At 40.0% G+C, this 26,315-nt stretch overlaps 1 protein-coding gene across 2 annotated transcripts in view; it reads left to right on the forward strand.

Moving 5' to 3' along the window:
* Tec (tec protein tyrosine kinase) overlaps positions 1-26,315 on the forward strand; it is a 105,557-nt gene that overhangs the window by 56,159 nt on the left and 23,083 nt on the right. The window contains exons 4-7 of one of the 2 annotated variants that reach the window (XM_026385835.2): positions 15,754-15,858; positions 21,492-21,573; positions 22,242-22,370; positions 25,603-25,643. In XM_026385835.2, coding sequence (XP_026241620.2) covers positions 15,754-15,858; positions 21,492-21,573; positions 22,242-22,370; positions 25,603-25,643 — 357 coding nt within the window. Of the gene's footprint in view, positions 1-15,753; positions 15,859-21,491; positions 21,574-22,241; positions 22,371-25,602; positions 25,644-26,315 lie in introns of those variants that run through there. The other variant, XM_026385844.2, reaches the window with a different exon arrangement.

Raw genomic sequence — 26,315 nt, forward strand, 5'->3', positions numbered from 1 at the left:
AGGCTCTGGAGATGTTTTTAGTTTTTTTTTTTTTTCCTTTCTTTTTTTTACACAAATACTTTCATAGTGGGTAGGAGAGGAAAAGTCTTTTTTTCTCTGCCCATTTTAGTTCTCCTGGCGGGGGCTCTGTAAATTAGACTACCTAAAGACAGATTCACAGGAGAAAAGCTCAGGAGTTTCATTTAGTCATTCCGCCATGTACATGGGAGAAGGATGGAGAAGGAAGGCCCAGAGCAGCTTATGTACTAGGATGAACAAAGAGTAGACGCTGCCAGATTGTAAAATCGAGATAAGGAGATGGGGTTTGGGATTGGGCAGTTCATGTGGAAAAGTAACTAGGAAAGTAGGATTGATTTAACAGGGCTGGTGTATACAGATTTCAGTTCCTCCTCTCTGATGATAAGAAAGTATTTTTCTTTCTGTTAGTACGGGAACCTTTCATGATTATAGGAATAAAAAGGGAGCTCACTGTGCTCTCCTTGCATTTGCTATCTTTTCAGTGCTTGTAACTCAAAATAATCTATATGCCCATGTGGCCTATTTGGGGTTGGTGTACTCTGCTGCCTTACTAGTGTCTGTCTTATGCCAAGCATGGTCCTCCATGCTCTGTAAGTATTAACTTTAATCCTCTCAACTGAATGAGGTAGATGAAGTTATTATTCCCATTTTCCAGATGAAGAACTGAAGAACAGAGAAGTTGAGTACCTTGCCCAACATCACACAGTCAGTATGTGGCAGAGCTAGGAACACAGCAGAGGCAGTCTGATTCCAGAACTCTGAACTATGTACTCGGCTGCCTCTGGATGACTTTGTGATACTTTTTGGCTGTCCAAATTGTGTGTTTGCATGAGGATGAGACATATATTAATCTTTATATTCACAGAATATTAATTAGCTCTCAAGGAGGCCTAATAAGGGCTGGGGTACAGCTGAGTGGTGGCTTGTCTTCCCAGCACGTGCAAGGCCAGGTTCATCCGCAGCACTAGACAAAAAAAAAAAAAAAAAAAAAGGAGCCTAACAAACTGATAAAAATGTGTCTTTGTCATATTTCTCTTACACTTTGAAGGAAGAGACAGTTTTGAAAGGCAGTCCTTGCTATGATGTGTTAGAGGCTGGGGTTATTCAAGCTCGGCTGTTGCTAAGGTAAGAAGGAAGTGCTAATATAGTCACTTGCTGATTCGGTCTTGGTTTCATACTGTAAGACAGACTAAAATAACAGCCTCAAAGGGTAAAAATAGTACAGTCACATGCAGAATCAACTGTCCTTTTTAAAAATGGATTTACAAAATATGTGAAATAAAGATTAACCCCCTTTTTTTGGTAAAAAGAGTAGGTGCTAGTAGAGGGTCATTTCTTTTGCCCTTCTCTAATTTGGGGAAGCTTCTAAATACCATGACCCAGTGAGGAATCTCATTTATGCCATTTTCTTTTATAAGACACAGTCTCATTTAATCTCAGTTCTCAGAAGAGCCTTCTTGAAATCTAGAAGGTAGGTATGAGAGATATTCCTTAAACAAACCTGGAAGGTTTTGCTTTTATTTTTCCTAGGGGTGGTATGTTTTTGCCAATATTAATATTTACTGTGCAGTTACCATTTGTTGGCTGTGTTCCAAAAGCTTTGCATAAATTGATGATTTTAATTCTTACTACAAACTTATGAAGTTCTTGGTGCTGTTATTCATTTTGTAGCTAAACAAACAAGAGTAACTTGTCCAAGGAGACACAATAAATAAGTAGCGGCTGATTCAAACTCAGTGGGGCTCCAGAGTCTTTGTAAGCATAGCTCTATTGTTAAACATTCTTGTTGGTTCTCACCTAATGGGAAGAAACAGATGGAAAACAAAGTAAGGTGGTTTGTCTTTTTTCTTTGCATTTCAAAAGGTACCCCCAATTGGGTTTTTTTTTTCCCTAAGAAAACCCCACCAAGCAACAGAGACAGCATCAGCTTTCTGATTTATTTATTTATTTATTTATGTATTTATGTATTTATTTATTTATTTATATCAGCCTGGGCACTTGTCTGCCAGAGTATAATATTAAGGCCCTAGTTCCTCATTGCTGTGAAAACCAAGTGCAGTTTTTTTAGCGGTACCTCCAAAGCCCTTGATAATCTGCTCCCACTGCACCTTCCATTCTCTCCTCCTGCCCCCCTACTTCCTCTTAGTTCATCTTAACACACCGGTCCCCACTAAAAGGCTTGCAGACTCTAAACCTGCCGTACTATTTTGTAACTACAGCTTTTTGCTTGTGATGATCTCTGCAGTTTTAATACTCTTTCCTCCTTTGTTTGTTGGTGATATTCTTATTCATGATTCCAGGCCTGGCTCAAAGAGGTACCTCCTTGGTGAAGCCGCCTCTGATTGTCCCCTGGGTGAATGAACCTCTTCCTTTGTGTCCCACTGCTGTCACGAAGGGGACTTGCACATGGCCGTGGGGTTTCTCTTGCCTTCCCAGTCAGGGGGAAGTTCCTTAAGGAGAAGAGCTGTCTTTCTGGCCAGATGCTCCATAACTGTTGGGGAGTTCTATGGTACAGGGGAGACTATGGGAAGGCAAGAGGATATTTTCTCAATTCCTGACTTTATTATCCTTTCTAAGGAATATATTACTTTGATTTTGAGACAGGCTTTTCAGTATGATCTCTTTTATTTCGAAACCAGGAATGTTTACAAATTGGGAAGCTTATAATCATGAAACCCATGAAGCATGCAACAGGGAGACCATTATCGTCTTGGCAATCAAAGTAGTGTATAATATAAAACATTCGTTATCATTCTATGTTAACTGTCTGAATTTTACTCAGTTAAATCTAATTTAAATTCCAACATTTTCCTGGGTTGTCAATGCCAAATATCAGTTGAATTCTGATAGTGCTGGGAGCCAGAGGTGACCACACCAGGCGGACAACATTCTTGCACCTGTGAATAGTGGAGTCTGTCGTGGGCAAGGGGTATTCCACAGAAAGTCACACAAATAGTAACTGCAGTCATCACTTGTGGAAGTTTGGAAGAGTATAGGCTACTCATGTTTCAGAGGGTGAGTAGGACCCCAGCATACTAAACAGAATGATCTGAAATGATCAGTATTGGATCATTTTTTTTTGTCCTACAAAAATGGCAACTTATTATGATTTGACCTAATATTACCTCAGTGAATTGATAAGAAAAGCCACTTCTCTTTCTGAATCTTCTTAAAAGCTAGTGCTTGGTAATACCGAGGTTTCAGACATACTCACCGGTGTTACAAGCTAACCCACACAGTTCCTTCAAGCCTTCCAAGGCCTTGTGTGGGGGAGTTGAATGTGATGTCTCTGAAGCACTGGAAGGGAGGTGAGGCCCAAGGAGGAGCAGCGCACATAGCGCTCCCACTGCGGATGCTGGTGGTTCTCAGTGAGTGGGTGTCTCTTGACCAGTGGGGACCTGTATCTGAGGGACGTCTCTCAGAATGGACAAGGTGTTTTGCAACGAGGATTAATTTTTACTAGAGTAGTTGAGGGTTAATTGCATTCATTAGCAAGGGAATTAAGAGGGAACATTTTAAACATACTTGATAGTAGAAAGAATAGTACAGAAAACCCCTTGTGCCTATCAGGCAGCCGCAAAGCCTGTGGCTCTTCCTCCACCTCCATTATCTGTAGCAGATCCCATCCTGAGCAGATTATCTTGCAGAAATCACATGATTTCTTCTTTAGATGCTTCAGTATACATTTCCCAAAGTCAAGGAGTTTCTAAATATATCAACACATTTCTAAATATATCAACAGAACTTCCTTGATACCATCAAGCACCCAGGCAGTGGAAAAATTGCTTTAAAAATAATTTTATCTAGGCTGGGCATAGTGGTGCACGCCTGTAAACCCAGTGGTTTGGGAGGCCGAGACAAAGAGGATTGTGAGTTCAAAGCCAGCCCCAGCAAAAGCAAGGTGCTAAACAACTCAGTGAGACCCTGTCTCTAAATAAAATACAAAATAGGGCTGGGAATTTGGCTCAGTGGTTGAGTGCCCCTGAGTCAATCCCCAGCACCCCCCCAAAAATTATCTAAAGAATGTTCCCAAGTGATAGGTTGCCTTACAAAAATTTACTGTAAATTGGTATTTGCAATAGAAATGGAATGAATATTCCTATAGAAACCATAGTAAAAGCAGTGATTGCCACCCTATTAGGCCTATAGGAAACCCTGGAATACATAATGAGGAAATGCTGTGTATTTCTCTTTGAATATCTTACTAAGGGGAAAGTTGTAGGCAGTTCATCCTTTACTAGAGACCTGGTTCTCAAACACGTTTTCTTTTTCTTGCTGGTTCTGTTATGGTGATGTCTTCTCCCCAGGTCCCTCCCTTGAAGAAGTAAAAGGAAGGAGACTCTCCCAGCATGGCTGATTATATTCATTGGAAAAGGAAATGACGTAGGAGGAGATACTGCCCTCTTATAGACAGCAAACTATAGTAGGGAAGCCTCATTATATGCAGTGTAGTCTCTTAAAGGCATTTTGGAGGGGGGAACCAAAACCCCAAAAACAAAAACAAGAACTGCAGTGTAATCTCCTTAACAGGGGAAGAGAACTAGAGAAAAATAGGGCCCAGCAGTAGCTTGTTAAGGACCAGTTTAGTTCTCCGTCTTTGCGGTGCTCTAGTGAAGCTCTGTTTAATGTTAATGATTTATATTTTCAGTTCATGTTTGTATGCATACCCCCGGGTCCTCCACTAACACCAGATAAACAGAAGAGGGGTTTCTTAGTGGAGGAAATGACCAGGTCTGGGCAGGGTAGAGGCAAAGTCCTAGATAGGCTGTGAGCCTCCCTCCTTTATGTTTTTCCAGAAACCCAGCCCTGGGGTGAGACTGTGGGGAATGTCACAAGAGCATTCAATTCCCAGGACTGGATTATCTCTGGTGGGGATGCTGGGGCAAGAGAGTGGGAATAGTGTCCCCAGTAGGACTATAGTTGTAGGTTTCATTTCACATGCAAAAACCACAGGACTTGAGCATTGTATATTTGAATTACTAGTTGCCCCTGCTACTCACCACCTATGTCAGAAACTGTGGTTTCTATCTCCATGTCTGTAACTCTCACCCACCCAGCACTCACAAAGCTTATCTCTCCTAAGTTCCTCTTGACAGGAGATTATGTTTATGTGATACTAGTTATTTCCACGTTCATAAAGATATAAATAAAGTATCACTTAAGAAAAAAAAAGCCCCAAAGGCTGTACACGTGACATGTGCGTGCGCGTGTACACACACACACACACACACACACACACACGCACACACACACCCTAGTACAGAAAGTTCTGCGGCAGTGGGTGTCATTTGTAGAAACCCAAGAATTGAAACTGAGGCTAACGGGCCTTCTGTCTCTTTTGCTGCTAAAAAGTTAAAAGTAATGAGATTTGCAGCAACACAGCCAGTGACCACCATCTCTTGTGGTTGTGAAATCCCTTGGCAGTAGTCATTTGATCTCTGAGGACTGCAGCTGGACTGTAAAATACAGTGAAACCCACGTCTCCAGAAACTATGAATGCCTACATCAGCACAATCTTATCTGAAGATTATTTTCTGATTCTGGAAATGGAATTTTACCTTCTGATTTCTTATAATTTACAGAGATTTTTTTCAACATCCTGTTTTTATTCTGGATATTACTTTGAAAACCATAAACTTTATCATTAAAACATGTTTATGTCTGCAACTACTTGCTTCTCAATGCAGAAGCTTTTTTTTTTTTTGTTAAGGCATAAAAGCCCATTATAAAATGTAAAGCACCCTAAGAAGTAATAAGATGAACTGGTTAAAAGAGAGGACAAAAGATACTGGGATGCCAAATTTTCAGTTTTGCTTTTGCTTTTGTTTTCTATTAGAAGTTCATACTTGTTTTTTTTTTTTTTAAAAAAAGGCAATTTATCACCAAACTACTAGTGCCTTTAAATTTTTTTATTCCACCTTATCTGACCCAGAAACCTCTGTATCAAAATTATTCTCAGTATGCATATGAAAAGTGTCAAAGCCATCCTGAATGGGGATGCTGGGACAAGAGAGTGGGAATCATGTGCCCAGTAGGACTGTAGTTGTAGGTTTCATTTCACATGCAAAACCCACAGGACTTGAGCATTGTGTATTTGAGATTTCCCTTACTTTCCTGTTAATGGGTCCTGTCGCACTTAAGACCCCTTCTTTGAACTCTGCTCTTAGTGGAAAGGGAAAAGGACTACTTTCAGGAATGGAATGGCCTTTCTGACTCAGTTGGGATTTTGATACTACAGTGCATCACTTTCTGTTTTGTTGCAGAGTTGACTAAAACTCTTTACCTTTCAGTTTTGACCCATTTGAATTTTCCTTATGAATATTATTATTCCTCTCCTGAACCTTAGCAAATGTCTGGTTGTAAATTTTTTAAGGTCAAGGAATTTTGTATGCTTTTATCTCTATCATGGTACTTTGGTCTTTGGATCTTGCAGAAGGTGGAAGGATGGAATATTTGATGAATGTGACTAAATGAATGACCAAATCTAGTTCCAGATTAAATACAAATAAAAATTGTCGTGAAGAATGCAGTGAATGTTGGCCACAACAGTGCTTTGTGTGTATTGAGGACTGAAAGTTCTAGGAATTTAAAATTTTGTCTTCTTTTATCCCCTTCAGTAACATTTTATGTGTGTGTATATGTGATTTTTAATTTTTATTTTTTGGCTTTTCCTGGATGGTCTCTCATTACTAAACATGCTGTATCTGTAGTCCCAATTTGGATTTGAATTTGTGGTCTATTTTAACTGTTGTGGTCTACCGAGAAAGAACAGGAGGCTGATTGAATATCAAACAATTTGGAGGTGTTACACAGGATCTAATGAGAGGATAGGAGTAAGTGTACAGAGGTTCTCCACAGCTGGAATTGAGAGGAGGGGCAGGAGAGAGAGTCACATGGCCTACAGTCATGAGGATAAGTGGCTGCTAAGAGAACTGGGGTAGAGGGATTCCATCCCAGCAAGCACCCCATTCAGCACATGCCAATAACATTAATTTCGCCTTATTTGTTGTGTAGTTTTGTTTGTATAAGGGCTGTAGGCATAAGAAATTTTCACTGAGTTTATGTTTATACATAGTTAAGGGCCCAAGTGTATGTGGCACTTAAGAATTTAGGATTGGAATTAGGTAGAATTCAAACCCTAAGTTATGGGGCAAGTTAATATGTTCTCCAAGTCTTGAGTTATTCATCTGTAAAATGGGGTGGCAGCAGTTCTCGTGTTATAATGCTGTGAGATTATCCATATAAAATGCTAAGACAGTGTCCAGCTCATCGTGAGTGCTCTGTAGTTGTTAGCTTTGGTCACAGCATAACTTCTTTAATAAGAACCCATAAACATTAAAGTTTGAAAAGCCTGGAATTAGGTAAAGGGTTTGGTTTTTTTGGGTTCAGTTTTGGCATAGCCTTTTATGATCTTTGGCTAATCTTAAAAACTCTCAGATGCATAGTTTCATGTATGTATATGGAGGAGGGGGAGAAGATGTATAAGAGATTTTTTATGGAAAGAGGCTTATATGATTTTGGAGACTGAAAACTCTGATAATCTGCCGTCTGAAATCTAGAGACCCAGGAAAACCATATACTGTAGTAGTTCACCCAAGTCCAAGGCCTGAGAGTCAGGCAAGCCAGTGGTGGAACTTCAGTCTGAGGATAAAGGACTGAAACTTGGAAATGGGGAGGAAGCTTATGGCATAAGCCTCAGAGGCCCAAGAACAGAAGGCTGTCCTAGCTCTCTGACTTGTTTTGTTCTGTTTGGATCCTCAATAAATTGGATGATGCCCACATACATTGGAGAGGGTAAATCTTCTTTATTCACCACCAATGATGCATTCATCACTGATTCTTCTTTATTCATCACTGATTCTTTTCCAGACATACCCTCACAGACACTCAGAAATAATATCTTATGAGCCATCTGGGCACCCATTGGCCCAATAAGTTGACACATACATTTAACCAGCACAGAGTCCCATGTACTAGACATTGCACTGAGCACCTATGTTCACCAGTTATAATGCCATCAATGGCTTGGTAAAGTATTGTCCTGTTTCTACACACAGAGAGAAACTGTGGCACAGAGCAGAGACAGGGGTTGCCCTAGGCCATATGGCTTATAAGTGGCAAAAATGATGCTGGAAACAGGAACTGCTTGTCTCCAAAGTGCATGCTCTCTACCTGAGTTCTTACTGCAGCACAGAGGAAATTCATCCAGATTTCCTTTGTGGCAGGACACTGGAAGTAGCTACAGCAGGAATAATAGTTATGATATGGGGAATGGGTGGGATTATTTAGAATTTTGAAGGGAAACTCTGATAACTCATCATGCATAATGGGGACTCAAGTGCTAGGAGAAATGATAGCAGGGTATCCAGAAGGAAAATGACTGACTTCTTAAATTCACCCAGAGGCCAGATGGTTATTTGTGTACATTCTTTTATAATATAATTGCTTGAATTCAGGATTGATATTGGTATTATTAAAACTCTGAGTGTAAAGTAGAAATTAAAGGAAAATGGTGTGCCTTGTAAGACTTTCTAGGGGACAGAATTTTTTAAAATCGAACTTAATTTCTGCCATTCAGCAGGTGCACAGTTTTAAGCAAGTTATAGTTTATCTGTCTGTTTAGTTCCTCCATTTGTGATGTTTGTAAAATGGTTATTACCTCATGTTCAAGCTTTGCAAAGAATACAGAGGATATGCAAGAGAGAAAACACACACACACACACACACACACACACACACACACACGCACAACACAGAGTATTGCTCATATGGTTCTTTGCATACCAGTTCAGCATATTGTTGAATTAACACCTATTGAGTGCCAGGCAGTCTAAGCATGGAGGATTCAAAAGTGAGTATGAGGAGTTCTTAGCTTCATTCTAATTTCCAGGCCAGCAGGTCAGACAAAGATGTCAGAATAGAAAAGAATTTTACACACACAAAAAATAAAGACTTAGCTATTTCTCCTTGGATTACAATATTCAGAATAATTTATACTATATCTCATGAAGTAATTTTTTTATATATATTTTTTTTTAGTTTTAGGTGGACACAATCTTTATTTTTTACTTTTATGTGGTGCTGAGAATCGAACCCAGTGCCTATGCATGCTAGGTGAGCCCTCTACCACTGAACCACAACTCCAGCCCATTAATTTTGTTTTTGAAAAACATTCCAAGGAATAGTCTAAGGTGGAGAAAAACCTGCACGTTCCTTCTCAAGGTTAACTATGGTCGATGCCCAGAAGTTACTTCCCAAAGTTCTTAACAATTACTTTTATATGGCCCCTCTGGTGTGGCTTTGAAAGGCTTTACGCCAAAGTGGACTGTGGAAGACTGTGCATGGGACCAGAGGTGAAAGGAGCATATGGCTCTCTAAGTAACTTGGGGTTCCCTGTGGTGAGTCTCCTTCACCATGTCTTGCTTCCAGGGCCACCGAGATGTGGTCCGAATGAGGTACTACTGTGGATACTGTAAAGCAGAATTACCTCCATCTCTAAAGAAGTGCCATGCATTTCTGAGCCCTAGCCCCATATTTTCAGTTCTCTCCCCATATTTCCAACTGGTTCTGTCATCAAACATTTCCCAGCCTTGCTCCCTCGGACCTGGTTGTCCTTTGGTATTCTCTATCATGGCTCGTGGTATCAGGGCCTGCTGCTCACTCCAACTCAAAATCCCTGAGCCTGCCTAACTCCTTTGCTCTTCATTCCCATACTTAAGGTCACAAAGTTTTGTGGACTCTGCCTTCTAAGTCCTCTGACCCCCCACCCATACACTGTCCCTGCTCTCCTTACCCTACTTACGGCCATTGAGTTGATGCAGATCCTTATTATCTCTCACCAAGAGTTAAAGTGGGAGAAAGTGCATGGGGTCAGGTGTAGAGTATGGCAGTGGCCAGCCTCCCTGTCTCTGCCCATTCTCTGCACTGCCTGAGTTATCTTTTCAAAAACATGCCTTGGCATAGGCCTCCTCATTCCCTACCCTACAGCCACTCAGGATAAATCTAAGCCCCAAAGTTTGGCATATAAGCCTCTTTCTAATTTGACCTTAAACAACTTTTCTGATGTCATTTTCCACAGCGCCCCTGAGCCATCCTAAGCCTTAGCCACAGTGAATTTTTTTCAGTTCTCAGAATATTCTATGCTTTTTTTGTTTTTGCAGCTTGGAACCCTCAATTTTTTAAAAAAAAAAAACAGGGAAACTTATCCTTTAAAAACCAAATCCAGATGTCATTTCCTCCCCCAAACCCCCAACTTGCCCGTCATTGCCCACAGTGCAGTGACATACATATCATACCATAAAAGCACACCACTTTATCATTTCTAGATTATGACTTATGCCCCCACTTCTCCCACCATTCACCGTATTATTGTGAAATCCTCTTGTAGAGACCGTTACTTGGCCTTCCTTAACTTTGAAACTAGTTGGTGTCCGGTGAGTGTTCACTAGCAGAGTAGATGAAATAATGAATGAATAAAATTTTGGACATTTATATGCTAACTATAAAGGAAGATGTTTGGGTAGGAAAGCCCAAATGTTAATATATTGAGTGACTGTACATCACAAAGCACGAGTCTAGGGTGAATGAGTCAACCCACTATCTAAGCCATCTCAAAATTTTCTGTACAGATTGAGCAACATCTGACATCTGCTTTCAGTAGCTGGGGCAGGCGGTGGGTGGCGATGGGCATCTTGTAAGCAGGCCACAGCCTGCTCTTAACAAGCTGGCAGGTGAGATATGCCACCTCAGAGCAATGTCTGGATAACCTCATGATGCCAAGAGTGATTTCCTTCAGGGCTGGGGCTTAGGGGTCATTAGATTCTTCCTTGTGCCATTAGTGTTTTCTAAGGTTTCTACAATGACCTTGTGTGTCTTGTTCTTAGGTGAGTGTCACTCAGACAGTTTCTTACACTCATTAACTGGGTCAGAACTCAGGAGCCAGGTGGGTAGCGCTGTCTGGGGAGACCCTTGAGTGTCATGCAGCAGGTTCTTTACAAGCTGGCTCTCTGCTTACCTTTCCATCCTACTTTAGTCACACTTGTCTTTTTTTTTTTTTTGCTTTTAAGTTAGCAAGTATTGGCAGGTCTTGCATTATGGCTTAGACCCTCTTTTAAGTGCTTTGCAGTATTAGTTCATTTAATTGTCATAATAAATCTATGGAATAGGGACTAGTATTATTCCCATTTTACAGATGAGGAAACTGAAGTCATGCCCGAATGTGTTTTTTTCTTTTCATATGTTGTTCGTTCTGCAGGATGTTTCTCTCTACCGTCCCTTTTCTGACATGTAAATCATAATTCTTTTTTTTTCTATATAGCACCAACTATATTACATAATGGTTTCTGTATTATTCTCTCCCTCAGGAAAACCAGGAAAAGTTATCTAATTTTGTATTTAACTGTACCATGAGCATCATAATCCTTGCCTTGCAAGGTAACTGTGAGGATTAAAAGCTCCTGGCACAATTCCAAGATGACACGTGCAGGAAATGAGCTTTTCCTATCTTGTCTTTTTGTGCCCTGTGACACAATCATTGATACAGACAGTTATCAATAAATCCAGGGAAAAGGGGAGGGAAACCAGGATGACCCAAAGTCAAGGTCACCAAGGGAGAAGGGAGGGTTGGCACTCTCAGATGCTCAGAAAGCAGATGTCAACTCAGAAAAGACCGTTGGGCTTGGTCATTAGCGCTGTTTTTGAGAAGAGCTTTAGCAGTCTGTGAGGTGAGAGGCAGATTGCAAGTGGTTAAGGAAGAGTGGGCGGGAAGGAAATGAAAGCTGGGGGTGCAATCCTTTTCTCTTTCAGGAAGGGAGAAAAAGAGTTAGGGCATTAACAGGACCAGAGAAGGGATCTTGGTTTGGGTGGGGAGGTTGAACAAGTCTGTAGACAGAAGTCAATCCTTAGAAGAGAGCAGCTGCACTTCTCCCTATCCTGGGGCACTCCCAGAATCCCTGTTGACCCTCCTGGACTTGGCTCCGTTCATTCTCTTACATCCTTGCAGCTGGGGCATCCCAGGGTCCAGTGGCGTTGGGGTCAGTTGAGGTCCTTGGGAAATGTGTGTAGCTTGTCTGAGCTGTGATTTCCTCATCCATTAGAACAGTCTTGGTGCCTACCTCCCAAGGATTTTGTGAGCATAATAGAATGAAGTCCTTCTGTTAAATGCCAGCTGTAGGGTCTCAACTGTTGTGTCCCTTTAACTTTCTCTTGGAGACAAGATGAAGGAGAAGAGAAAGGACAAAACCTTGGAAGACTGTTGAACGGCAGGGGTAGGAAATTGGGAAGGTGCTCTCAGAATGGCTGCTGTCTTCTCCACAGAGCAGGGAGGAAGACTGTCTACCGAGCTGAGGGGAATAGGAAGGGTTTGCAGTTCTCACAGAGCTGCTGGTCTCCCTGAGGCCACCAGGTGCTCTCCACTAAAGATGAATAAAAGGACTGAAGAGCAGCGGTGAAGGTCTGGCTAGGTGTAGAGAGAGCAGGTGAACTTCTGCAGCCAGGTGAGGAGGGACTTGGGAAAAGTGTGGACACAACAGGAGCTGATAAAAATGTCAGGGAGTGGGATATTAGTGTGTGTGTGTGTGTGTGTGTGTGGAGAGAGAGAGAGAGAGAGAGAAGAAGAAGGAGGAGGAGGAGGAGGAGGAGGAGGAGGAGGAGGAGGAGGAGGAGGAGGAAGAGGAAGAGGGCGGAAGAGGAGGAGGAGGGGGGGAGGAGGAGGAGGAGGGGGAGGAGGAGGAAGGGAGAGGATGCCCTGGTAAAATGGCAGCTGGGATAGACCAGTCAATGGGAGCTGCTGATGGCCAGAGAGTGGGGCAGGTCTGAAGAGGTGTGGTGACACTGAGGGTGCAGACCGGGTCCCTGGGAGTGGGGTGGTGAGCCCAAAGGTTATAGAGGAATTTCACAGAATTAGGTGAAACAGTTTTCAGTGATTGAGGCCAGGACATAGCTGGTCAGCCCCAATTGAACAATGATTTTACTTCTCTTTTTTTTCCTTCTGTTTATCATATGAACATTTACCACAGGGAGGGGGGAAGTAACCTTAGTCTTTATACAAAATTTAGTGTGGGATGCGTTGTTATTCAGCCAATTTTTAAAATTTCTATATTGTAATCATGATCATTTTAATGGGTATATGATATCAGATTATCCTCGCAGATACTACTTGGTGTTCTTTTGGATTTCTCCCTGGAACAAATTCCCAGATGTGACGTTACCATGCTCAAGGGTGTGGATGATGGTGGAGGGGCCTCTTGGTCTGCCATTCGTTAATTGCTTCAGGCAGATGTGCAGTGAGCAGGGAGGGAGGCCAACAGGGAAGTAAAGGAGGGCAGTCAACGCTAGAGTCCCAGGGGAGCTATCTGTGAGCACTGAGGTCCACCTTGCTGAGCTCCCTGTACCACCTCTACGGGAGGCATCTAGAGGCATCTATACCGGAGGAGGAGACACAGCTGGCTGAATTTGCATCTGTGATTACGTCAGTGGAGTTTTGATTGGTTTTGCCTTTGATACTTTTCTTTGGGGACACTACTGTCAAGAAGCTGAAGAAATCAAACAAGGCATGTGCTGGGAGGGAAAGGCAGTGAAAGGGAGTCCATTTCCCTGTTCTGGAGGTTTTTTGAGGCAATGACAGAACAATTTCATCTTTTAGAAATTAAAGGATTTAATGGTTTTGATCATAATCATCACAGTGTCTTTTATTGGTTACTTTTAGTTATACATAACATTAGGATTCATAGTTATAAAAGCATAGAATATAATTTGCTCAAATTCAGTCCCCAGTACTTCCCCTTTCCCTTCCCTCCTCCCCTCATCACCCCCACCCCACCCCGTTTCCTTCCCTCTCTTCTACCGATCTTTCTGCTATTATACAATTTTTTACTGGGTCTTGTGAGTGTGCATAATGGTGAGATTCCCTGTGGTATATTTATACATGTGCATAGGAAACTTAGGTCAGATTCAGCCCACTGTTCTTCCCTTATTGCTTCCCTCCTCCCTCTTCCTCAATCACCTTCTTTTACTCCACTGATCTTTCCTTTCTCTCCCCACCACCCCCTTATTTTGGACTGGCTTCCACATATCAGAGAAAACTTTTGACTTTTGACCTTTGGGGTCTGGCTTATTTCATTTAACATGATAGTCTTCAGTTCCTTCCATTTACTGGCAAATGCCTTAATTTTATTCTTCTTTATGGCTAATATTTCATTGTGTTTATATACCACATTTTCTTCATCCATTCACCTGTTGAAGGGCACCTAGGTTGGTTCCATACCTTGGCTATTGTGAATTATGTGGCTATAAGCATGAATGTGGCTGCATTCCTACAGTATGCTGATTGGATATATACTGGGGAGTGAGATAGGGTCATATGGTGGTCCTATTCCTAGTTTTTTGAGGAAGCTCTATACTGCTTTTTAGAGTGGTTGCACTAATTTGTAGACCCACCAACAATGTATGACTATACCCTTTCCCCCGTATTTCCCCAATACTTATTATTATTTGTATTTTTTATAATTTCCATTCTGACTAGAGATGAAATCTCCATGTAGTTTTGACTTGCATTTCACTGATTGCTAGAGATAGTGAACATTTTTTCATATATTTGTGGGTCCTTTGTATTTCTCTTTTGAGAAGTGTCTTTTTAATTCTTTTGCTCATTATTAATTGGGTTATTTGCTTTTTGAGTTCTTCTTATATTCTGGATATTAATGCCCTGAGGAATAAGTGACAAAGATCTATTATTCTGTATTGTCTCTCTTCACATCATTTTTTTCTGTATTAAACGAATTTATTTATATGCAGTGCTGAGAATTGAACCCCGTGCCTCACACATACTAGGCAAGTGCTCTACCACTGAACTACAAACCCTCTCTTCACGTTGTTAATTGTTTCTTCTTTGCTGTGCAGAAGCTTTTTAGCTTGATGTCATCCCACTTACTGATTTTGAGCTTTAAGAATCTTGTTGAGGAAATCGGTTCCTCAGCAGACATTGTTGGAGTGGTGGGCCTACATTTTCTTCAAACAGTTGCAGTGCTTCTGGTCTAATTTCTAGGTCTTTGATTCACGTGGAGTTGAATTTGTGCAGGGTGAGAGATAGGGGTTAAGTTTTACTCTTTTACATATGGATATCTAGTGTTCCCAGCATTTCTTGTTAAAAGGTTGCCTTTTCTCCAGCATGTTTTTGGCATCCTTGTCTAGTATCAGATAACTGTATTTATGTGGGTGTGTTTCTGTGTCTTTAATTCTATTCCTCTGGTCTATTCTACCATGTCTGTTCTGGTGGCAATACCATGCTGTTTTTGTAATGATAGCTCTGTAGTATAATTTGAGGTCCCTTATTGTGATGCCTCCAGCATTGCTCCTTTTGCTCAGGAATGCTCTGGGTCTCTTGATTTTCCAAATGAATTTTAGAACTGTTTTTATTAGTTCTGTGAAGAATGCCATTGAAATTTTGATGGGAATTGCATTGAATCTGTATAATGATTTCGTTAGTGTGGGTGTTTTGACAATATTAATTCTGCCTATCCAAGAACGTAGAGGTCTTTCCATCTTCTAAGGTCATCTTTAACTTCTTTATTCAGTGTTGAATACTTTTTTAAGAGTTAAAGGGAGATATGACTTAGTTCATTATCAAGGACATTGCAATATTTTGAATCGGTAATTTCATCAGCAAATATGACCATTAAAACGTTTTTCTTATATCTTATGATTATAATGCTTTTCCCTTTTTTTTTCTTTCAACAGAAAAAATACAGAAAGGGGTTTATTGATATTTCAAAAATCAAGTGTGTGGAAATTGTTAAGAATGATGACGGTGTCATTCCCTGTCAAAATAAGTATCCATTTCAGGTAAGCTGGTATATTTTTGCAATAGTACGACTCTGGGCTTTCTGTCACCAGTTTTCCTGTTTGTCACTAGTTTGATGGCTGATTTTTTAGGTTCATTTGCCACTTTAATAGTAATTGCTTTTCTTCATGGACTACTCATATCATTGTTGAAATATTATCTTCTTCTGTTTTGGTTGGTAGATTCTACCAGGGGTCCTGAGTCTCTAAACCTCAGGTCTTATCTACTAGTGTTTAAATTTATCATCAGGGCTGAACAAACTATGATGAAGTTTTCTCTCTGAATTTGAGAAGCTGGGAAGTGATAAGAGTTACTGTTAATCAGAAATGAGATGCAAAGGCTGCTTTTGGTGGGAAATAGAGTATTAGCATTATATGTTAATTGAACTGTATTTTTAAGGGATGATCATAGTATTTCCTATTTTCTCCTTACAATGATCCTGAACACAAGGGAGGTAAATATCATACTCTTCTTGCTTATGACTGAGGGGAATAAGCCTCTGAGATGTTAAATGGCTCATCCAGGGCCACTTTGTGAATTAAAAACCAGCCATGTGCATATACATCTTCTTGCTCTCAAGCAGGATGGGTACCAATCTTAGGCCACTCCACATCCATGGCAGGAGGTTAGTGTACACGTGCCTTGAGAATTCAGGAGTTGGATATTGGTATTCGAGAGTTTACTGCAGACAGCACAGGACCCTGTCCAGCCCCTAACCAATCCCTTCTGTGGTTGGGACCATTTCCATGCCTCCTTTTGAGCAATGTACATCTATCATGGAAGTCATCTTTTATTCATGGCTATGGTCTCACCATGACCTGAGGGGCACACTGAAAAAAAATTTCTTTCAAGATAATATTACAGTGGAATTTTGTTTGCTTTTTTTTTTTTTAACAAAACAAAATTTTATTTAAAAAAAGGTTTTTTGAAAACATTTTCCAACTTGGAGATCAATATTACCTGGATGCAGTGAGCTAAAACATCCAAGCTTTAAAATTCTATCTGGATTATTTTCAACCAAGAACACTAAAGGAGAAAGGGCTACATTTCCATTTTTCCACTCCTTATTTTATTTCTCTGAGTGAAGGGCCTGGAGGAGAGTTAGGTGCTGAAGGAGGTGACACTGAAGCTACGCTGCTAGATTTACCACTTACTGCCTCTGTGACCTTCTGTGAGTCACTTCACCTTTCTATATCTGTTTCCTGTTCTAAATGAAAATGCTAACGATAGCAGTCATGTGACAGGGTTGTCGTGAGGGTTCCTGAAGAAATAGCTTGAGACATGTAGTAAGAGCAATATGTTAGTTGCTTTTATTATTATTGTTATTGGTACCTTCTTGCTATTGCTGCTGTTATTACTACACCTGCCCCACCCTTGCGCCCCGATCTAGAATGAGGCCAATTTAAATCTTCTTCATGGTAAATATGTCAAATGCATCTATAATTATGTATTTGTGTAATTTCGTTTGAAATTTGGTGAAGAACCCTCCCTGCCACACTTCTGATGGCTCTTAGACATTCTGGGGGGGGGGGTGGCAGGCAATGGGGATCAATGGTTCTCATGATTCTGGACTAAGAATTAGGATTTTTGATAATTAGAGTATTTCTAAAAGAAAAGAGATCTATTCTGCAAGCTTTGGATTCATTTTAAGAAGGATGATTAAAAAAAAAAAAAACAGGAAAAAATAGAACAGTATTCCATCCTTGAGCCATTTTCAGTAGTTGAGATGAATAGACATAAGAGCCGTTTAAAAAAATCTTAAAATCAATTTAGAAGAGGTAAACTTGAGCTCTGACTATGTAATTTAAACCAAGTGGATTTGAAAGTTAAAAGAAATCCTCTTGTAACTTAAGCATAACTAAGGAAGTGGAGATTCTAGTTTCACATCTTGATAGTGAAATTTTCTACAAAGTCCAAATGGGGGAAAAATAAAAAAAGAAGAAGTGGACATTTTCAAAAGACACCAGGAGAAGAAAGGAAGTTGCTTCCTCTCCGCATATTCTAGCCCAAGGAAGGACAGAGGAAACAGCTTGTGCTTTCTGGTGGCATTTGAGGGTTCCCCCAGGAGGTGGCATGTCCTTCCCGGGTTTTAAACCCAGATCTACCTGCTACGTCTGTGCTGTTTCTCCTGCACTACACTGTAGTTAAAAGTCTGTTGAATGGAATGTAGATTTAAATGGGAGGGAGGATAACTGTCAAGGTACTATGAGTATTTCTTCCCAGTTGAAATGGTTTCTGCCCTTCAGCAAGGGAAGGTGGCCAAGCTCTTGCTTCCTGACAACCTCTGCTACTGTACAATGACTCACCAGAAGTCTTGAGGCACCTGAGAAACCTAGTTCTCACCCTGCCACAGGTGCTGTCCACAAGGATGACATGGAAGATGGACCCGATGTTTGATCTGGGCTTTGATGAAGGGAGGACTCAGGCCCCTAAATATCTCTCCTTCCTGTCAATCTATCAGAGATGCCCAAATTAGATACTTATTATTTGGGTTTAGGGTGGTATTTCTAGAAATTTCTTATACAAATATAAATGCCCCCAGGGAGCAAGGTAATACATCAAGCTAGTTTTAATTATCGGAACTCTTTTAAATTTGGATTAACTTTAATTGGATTAGCTGGTCTTTTAGTTTATTTTTTATTTATTTACTTGTAGATGAACACAATACCTTTTATTTTATTTATTTATTTTTATGTAGTGTTGTGGGTTGAACCCAGTGCCTCAGGTGTGCTAAGCAAGTGCTCTACCACTGAGCTACAACCTCAGCTGGGATTAGCTGGTGTTTAATGAACTTTAACAAAGTTACAAAGCTCATGGTACAGTATGAGCTCAGTTTTGTGAAGAAGTTAGTCTGCATGGAGCCTGGAAAGACAGACTTTAGGAGGGAACTATCAAGGGGCCATTTGAAGTGTTTGGGAGAAAATACATGAATAAGAAAAATATCTGGGAGTGTGTAAGTTGGTTTTTGGCTGCTGTGACCAAAATGCCTGACAAGAACAACTTAAAGGAGGAAAAGCTTACTTTGGCTCACCGTTTAGAGAGTTGCTGTCCATGTTGGCCAACTTCATTGCCCTGGGCCTGAAATGAGGCAGAGCACTGTGACAGAGGGTGTGGCTCAGGAAAGCTACTTATCTCATGGCAGCTGGGAAGTAGATAGGGAGAGAGAGAGGAGGAGAGGAGCAGAGAAGAGACTGGGAAGAAGATAACATCTTTGAGGGCATGTTTCCAGCAACCTACTTCCTCCAACTAGGTCCCGCCTCTCAGTAGTCCATCCAACCATCAGATGGATTAATCCACTGATAAGGTGAGAGCCTCCATGGTCCAATCATTGCCTAAAAGCCCCACCTCTGAACTTTGCTGCGTTGGGGACTATCTCTTTCAACACATGAGCTTTGGGGAACATTCCAGATTCAAACCACTATTGGGAGTTAGATCTTATTCATATGACTTAACCTCAGCCACTTTTGTTTTCTCATCTGGAAAATGAAAATTCTAACACTTATAAAGACCTGCGTTGCTCTATGGATAAAACAAGGAAGTGTATATAAAGTACTTAACCCCATGTAGTGATTCCGTAAAGTAAGTCATTATAATAAAATAAATTATTCTTATAATATCCTACAGGATTCTGGAAGTTCCAGAGTCTTTGTACTTCTTTCCAGACACATCAGTGAGAATTCAGAATAATTTCACTGCTGCATTTTAATCTCATTATTTTTGTACTGTAGGTTGTCTGGGCAAATCTGGGTTAGGTATGAAAAATATGTAGCAAATAAGGAAACATCTTTCTAGCATCTCCCTCTGTACTTTATCTTTCTGTTATCATTTCTCACCTTTACTTATTTTTTTTCTTTCTCTTTTCTCTTTATGGTACTGGGGATTGAATCCCAAATGCTTTATCACAGAGCCACATCCCAAGTCACTTTTTGTGTTTTATTTTGAGATAGGGTCTTGCTAAATTGCTGAGGTTGGCCTCAAACTTCCAATCCCCCTGTCTCAGCCTCCTCAGCCACTGGGATTACAGGTGTGCACCATTGTGGCCTGCTCATGTTCTGCCTTATAATAAGGTTTTCTAGACATGTCTTGGAATTAGACTTCATGTTTGATTCATTTTTGTGTCTTAGTCATACCAAAGAATATTCCACAACTATTTGTCCCATGGTGTTCACATGCTGTCAGAGTGCATTAATTTCACTAAGATGAATAAGAAAGGACCATTTTAATGAAATGGTCCTAATGTTTACTGACCAGGGTCAAGAACAGCCATTTATCAATGGGTGTTGATGTAGTAAAGGGAGGGTTCTAGCCTCATATTACTTTGGGGTCAGTCAGCGATTTTCCAGCTTTGTGATTGTTCATTAGGGGTAAAGTGAAGAAATTCCTGGACTAATATCCAGCCTTACTTTATTATTAATATTAAAAGTATAAAAATAAGACTATTTATGGGGCTGGGGCTGTAGCTCAGTGGCAGAGCACTTGCCTAGCATGTGTGAGGCACTGGGTTCAATCCTCAGCAGCACCACATAAATAAATAAATAAATGAAATAAAAAGTATTATGTTTACCTATAACAACAACAACAAAAATACTAATTGCCAGACAGCCTACCTCTGAAAGAAGTGCTATGGTTAAAAGCTTGGCTATTGGAGTCAAAATCCTAGCTTTCTACATTACCAGCCAAATTACGATGGGCAGGTTAGGTGGCACACATTAGGAGACACCATTTCAGTGCCTCCTGAAGTTTTTTGAGGTTGGAAGGCCTGTAGATAACCATATTTTCCTCTTCTGTAATGGAAATAGTTTGATGGGAGGACAAATTGAGTTAGTATCTATAGAGCATCTAGCTGAGAGCCAAGATTGCCAGTGCTAATTAAGTTGGATACCACAATTTTTGATAGTGACAGAAGGAAACTCTAGGAGTGAATCTGAAGGAGTAGTCAACTTATCTAAAATATTATTTATAAAAATATTGGATTAGAATAATAATCCTGTTCCATCAAATTTATCTAAGGAATCTTAATTAAATTGAAAGAAATAACAGATTAATGAAACATCTTGATCTCTGCATTTTTTTTAATAAAAAATTAGTCTTTTGCAAAATGTGTGCCCCATTTGTTGTAGAAATAAAGAAATAAATGTGCTTTTATGAGAAAGGAGTTTAGGTTCTTTGGATCTGAGGTAAATGACTGTTTTTTTTTTTTTTTTTTGGTACTAGGAATTGAACTCAGGGGCACTTGACCACTGAACCACATCCCCAGCCCTATTTTGTATTTTTTATTTAGAGACAGGGTCTCACTGAGTCGCTCAGTGCCTTGCCATTGCTGAGATTGGCTTTGAACTCATGATCCTCCTGTCTCAGCCTCCAGAGCTGCTTTGATTACAGGCATGCACCACCAAACCTGGCTTAAATGACTTGTTTTTATTTTATTATTTTTATTTTTGACACAGGGTCTTGCTAAGTTGCTGAGGCTGACTTTGACTTGTAATCCTCCTGCCTTAGCCTTCCAAGTGACTGAAGTATATAATTTCATTCTGTCACTTGAAACTCATTTATTGGTGCCCATGGTTCCAAGGACTCCGACAGAAGTGCTGTGTTTAAATATGTATCACTGATTTCATTTTTTATTTTATTTTAGGTTGTTCATGATGCTAACACACTTTACATTTTTGCACCTAGTGCACAAAGCAGGGACCGATGGGTGAAGAAGTTAAAAGAAGGTAAAACTCATGTAATAAAATATTAATCTGCGCATCATTTTAGAACCTGTCATTATGACTAAAACAGAAATACATCCAATATATTTTGCAATTCTAATCTCTTAACTGACACTACATATTTCTCCAAGGCCAGTCAGCTACAGCAAGTGAAAACCAGCAGATGGAATCAGATTTTAAAAATCTGATTCTTTCTAGTGGTACATAGTTTCTAAGAAAAGTGATATTTAATGTGTGATGTATTTGAAGATAAAGAATGGGCTTTTATGATAACAGGATTTAGTATTTTCTAAGAAATGCCTTATGTAGTTGATATTTGATGTGGATGGATTGACACACACACCAAGTGTTTAAAGGTTAAATGGTTGCACTATCCTCATCACTTGTCCTTTGGAGCAAAGTGCAAAGTGGTAGTGGGCTAACTTTTGCTTTTATTCATCATGGAGTAGTATCAGTCACTTCTGCTCACAAACTCACAAGGGTGTTTCATTCGAAAAAAAAAAAGGAGGTGAAAGAGAAGCATCTGGCTTTTCTGAATGCTGGGTCGCATGATGTTATGAGGGTGTTTTCATAATCAACATGGTATCCAAGGAATGATTGGCAATGTTACTTAGCAAACATTCTGTAGTCTGTTTTATTTCACTAATCATTAATGTGTCTGTGAATTACAGAAATAAAGAACAACAATAATATTATGATTAAATATCATCCAAAATTCTGGGCAGATGGAAGTTATCAGTGTTGCAGACAAACTGAAAAACTAGCACCTGGATGTGAAAAATATAATCTTTTTGAGAGTAGTAAGTATTCATTTTATTCTATAATTATATTGTGCTCAAAGTGGGCATATCATTGGTAAGGTGGCATGAGTTTGATTTGGATTAAGTTCATCACACTTTCTAGAAAATGCAAATGTGTAGGTGTGTTTTATAAGAATAATTAGAATAATGTGTTAAGTTAGCAGTAGGACCTTTTCATGGAATCAAAAGCAAAGGTCCCTTACAGGGAGCCTGTAATCTGTTTCCAAGTCATGAGCCTAATATGTCACCATCAACAGCTTTTCTTCATTAATGTTTATGTATTTGTCAGCAAGTAAACTCTTCCCAGATGTGTTGCTAGAAACCTCGTGTAGCAGTGCATCTGCAGCTAAGTTAGTATCATTCTCATTTTGATGGGGCTTTGAGTTATGGACTTTAGTAATGGCTTCACAGTCTGTCAGAATGATTAACTGTCACAGTGCTACTCACATGTAAATGTTCAGATGAATAAAAATGTCGAGGGTTAATCTTGACACCTTATAAATCCTGAAAATGAGAGGCCTTTAGTCATAAGTTAAAAATACACAAGGACTCAAAATTGCTAGTGTGATAGGACAGTGGGTATTGTGCTTCTGTTTTCCTGCTGGCACTATACATGGTGCTTGCCATATCAATCAGAACCCATCAAGCTTTTAGATATAAGCAGAATGGCTATTTGGTAGGGATGTTGGCTTATGCAAAAGACTGGTCTTGATTCTGTAAGTCTCTCCACCTGATTGTCTTGGGGTATCCTGACATTGATTTAGCACATTAAAGAGAAGGTCCAAGTTTCCAAGTCTGTTATTATTTCCTAATTTTTCAATTCTTAAGGTTTAGTATTAGTGCACAGTGTAAGCTGCTGTTAAAATAAATCAATAAATGGGATGGTATCAGCTAAAAAGTCCCTTCACAGCAAAAGAATCAATCAAAAACGTGAAGAGACAGCCTACAGAATGGGAGAAAATTTTTGACATCCACACTTCAAATAGGGTGTTAATTTCCAGAATATACAAAGAACTTAAAAAGCTTAATACCAGAAAACCAAAAAAACCCAATCAGCAAATGGGCAAAAGAGCTGAACAGACCCTTCTCAAAGGAATAGGTATGAATAAACAACAAATATTTGAAAAAATGTTCAACCTCTTTAGCAATTAGAGAAATGCAAATTAAGACTACACTGAGATTTCATCTCTTGCTAGTCAGAATAGCAATTATCAAGAATTCAAGTAACAGTTTAATATTGGTGAGGATGGGGTGGAAAAAGATACACTCATACATTGCTGGTGGGTCTGCAAATTGGTGCAACCCCTCTGGAAAGCAGTATGGAGATTCCTCAAAAAACAAGGAATGGAACCACCATTTGACCCAGTTATCCTGCTCCTTGGCATATATCCATACACTTAATATCAGCATACTATAGTGACACAGCCACATCAATGTTTATAGGAGACAATTCACAGTAACTAAGTTATGAAACCAACTGGGTGCCCTTCAACAGATGAGTGGATAAATAAATTGTGGTATATATACACAATGGATTTTACTCAGCCATAAAGAAGAATGACTTTATGACATTTGCTGGTAAATGGATGGAACTGGAGACTATCATGCTAAGTGAAATAAGCCAATCCCCCCAAACCAAAGGTCAAATGTCTTTGCTGATATGTGGAAGCTCAACCACAATAAAGTGGGGGAGGAGAATAAGAGAAGTTCAGTAGATTAGAAAAAGAGGAACAAAAGGAAGGGAGTGGGGGATCAGAATAGGAAAGGCAGTAGAATAAATCTAACATAATTTTCCAGGGTACATATTATGAAAATGCCTAAGTGAATCCCACCATTGTGCCCACCTACAAGAATGAGGTCCTTATTAGAAAAGATATATCTCATGCTTATATAATTTTATAAAAATGGATTTGATTGTCATATACAAATAAGAAGAGCCAATTAAAAGAGGGAGACAGAGGCGGGAGTGGGGGGGTGAGGAAGAGAGACCTGGAAGTTGCAGTGACTTAAATTAGAAGTTCATCTCGGTTTCATGGTGTCATCCCAAGGTAGGTGCTGGTCCAGGGCTGGCAGGTGGTTCCGCAGGTAGTTCCTGGGGTTGTTCCAGTTCCAGTGCTCTCTCTCTTCCTGGTATCAGAAAGGGGTAAAGAGGCCAAGGATGCCTGTGGGAAGACCTTTTAGGGACCAGATCTAAATTGGTACACCCCCTTTGTCCACAGAGCTCTTTGATTAGAATTTCATCTCATCTGTGTAGCTGGATAGTCATGTGCCAGCAGAGCTCTGGCAGAGGAAGGGACAGACTGACAGACCTTCTTCATTTCATAGTGTTGTCATTACAACACTCCCTCTTATCCACCGGGATATTTCCAAGACCTCTGGTGGATGCCTGAAATCATGGATAGAATCAAACCTTACATATACTATGATTTTTTTCTATACATACACACTTAGGATAAAGTTTAATTTATAGATGAGTCACAGTAAGAGGTTCCCAACCACCATCATAAAATTGAACAATTTAGTGTAATAAAAGTTATGTAAATGTGGTCTCTCTCTCAAAGTATCTTATTGAATTGTGGATCTTAGTAACCTCAGCATACAATTTTTTTTTTCTTCTAACTCAAGAAATTTCAGCTTTTTCTTAAAGGAAGCCCTTTACGGCCTCTCTTTGGCATATCCAAATCGCCAGCATCACTCATCACCGCTGTAGCACTTTGAGGCCATTATTAAGTAAAGTAAGGGTTAGTTCAACATAAGCCCCATGACATCACCAACTGAGGCTGCTCAGTGATTAACGGGGCTGGGAGTGCATGCAGCCTGGATGTGCTGGACAAAGGGGTGATTCATGTCCTGGGAGGGACTGAATGGGGACTGAGATTTTATCATACTCCTCAGAGAAAGGTTCGATTTAAAAACTTAAGAGTTGTTTATCTCTGGAATTTTCCATTTAATATTCTGTATTGTGGTTGACTCATAATAACTGAAACTGTGGAAAGTGAAACGACAGATATGGGGGACTAGTGTAATTCAGTTTATTTTTAAATTGAATATACATTATGGAGAACCCAGTTTAACAGTGGTGGGGACACAGAGGCAGAGGTACTGGCAACACCCCCTTAGTCGGGCGGACAGGTCCCTTGCCTGTGTGTTCTGTTTTCCTTGAAGCCACCAATATCTTTATCGATCATTGCTACACAGCATTTTGACCTATATTTGTTGTTGGCATTTTCAGGTGTAAGAAAAGCACTACCTCCAGCCCCAGAAACGAAAAAGGTAGGTGATCTCTTGCATTGGGCAGTTACATCTAAATTTTCAGCCTTTCTGTCCTTAGGTTTTAGAGGGATTTGCAGCTTATTAAGTATGTTTAATATGAATAAAATATTAAAATGAATATTAACAATAAATAAAGTGAGTTTTAAAATATTAAAATAAGTAAAAATATTAGTTTTGTGATGTGGTTTTCCCCCACGACCATCTTAGAAGCAGATAGGTTATGACTTATTTGAATTGTCCTTGATGTGAAATAATATCAATTTAATTGTATAGCTTTTATCAGTGGGAGTCCTGTTCTTATCTGGCATTTTGTCTGTAGCTGGGCTGAAAGAGTTGTATCAGAAGTGTGGGACTTTTTTAAAAGAAAATTTTGGTCTCAAGAATATAATATGACAGCGGGGTGCAGTGGGGCACACCTGTAATCCCAGCAACTCAGGAAGCTGAGGTAGGAAGATCACAAGTTCAAGGCCAGCCCCAGCAATTTAGCAAGGCCTAAGCAACTTAGTGAGACCCTGTCTCAAAATGAAAAAAAAAAAAAAATTTAAAGGCTGGGGGATGTGGCTCAGGGGTTAAGTTTCCCTGGGTTCATGGGTTCAATCCGTGGTTAAAAAAAACAAACAATCAAACCAAACCAAACCAAATAAACAAAACCTGCAACAAAACAAGGAACCC

Source organism: Urocitellus parryii, chromosome 10 (genome assembly GCF_045843805.1).
Source record: "Urocitellus parryii isolate mUroPar1 chromosome 10, mUroPar1.hap1, whole genome shotgun sequence".
Lineage (NCBI taxonomy): Eukaryota > Metazoa > Chordata > Mammalia > Rodentia > Sciuridae > Urocitellus > Urocitellus parryii.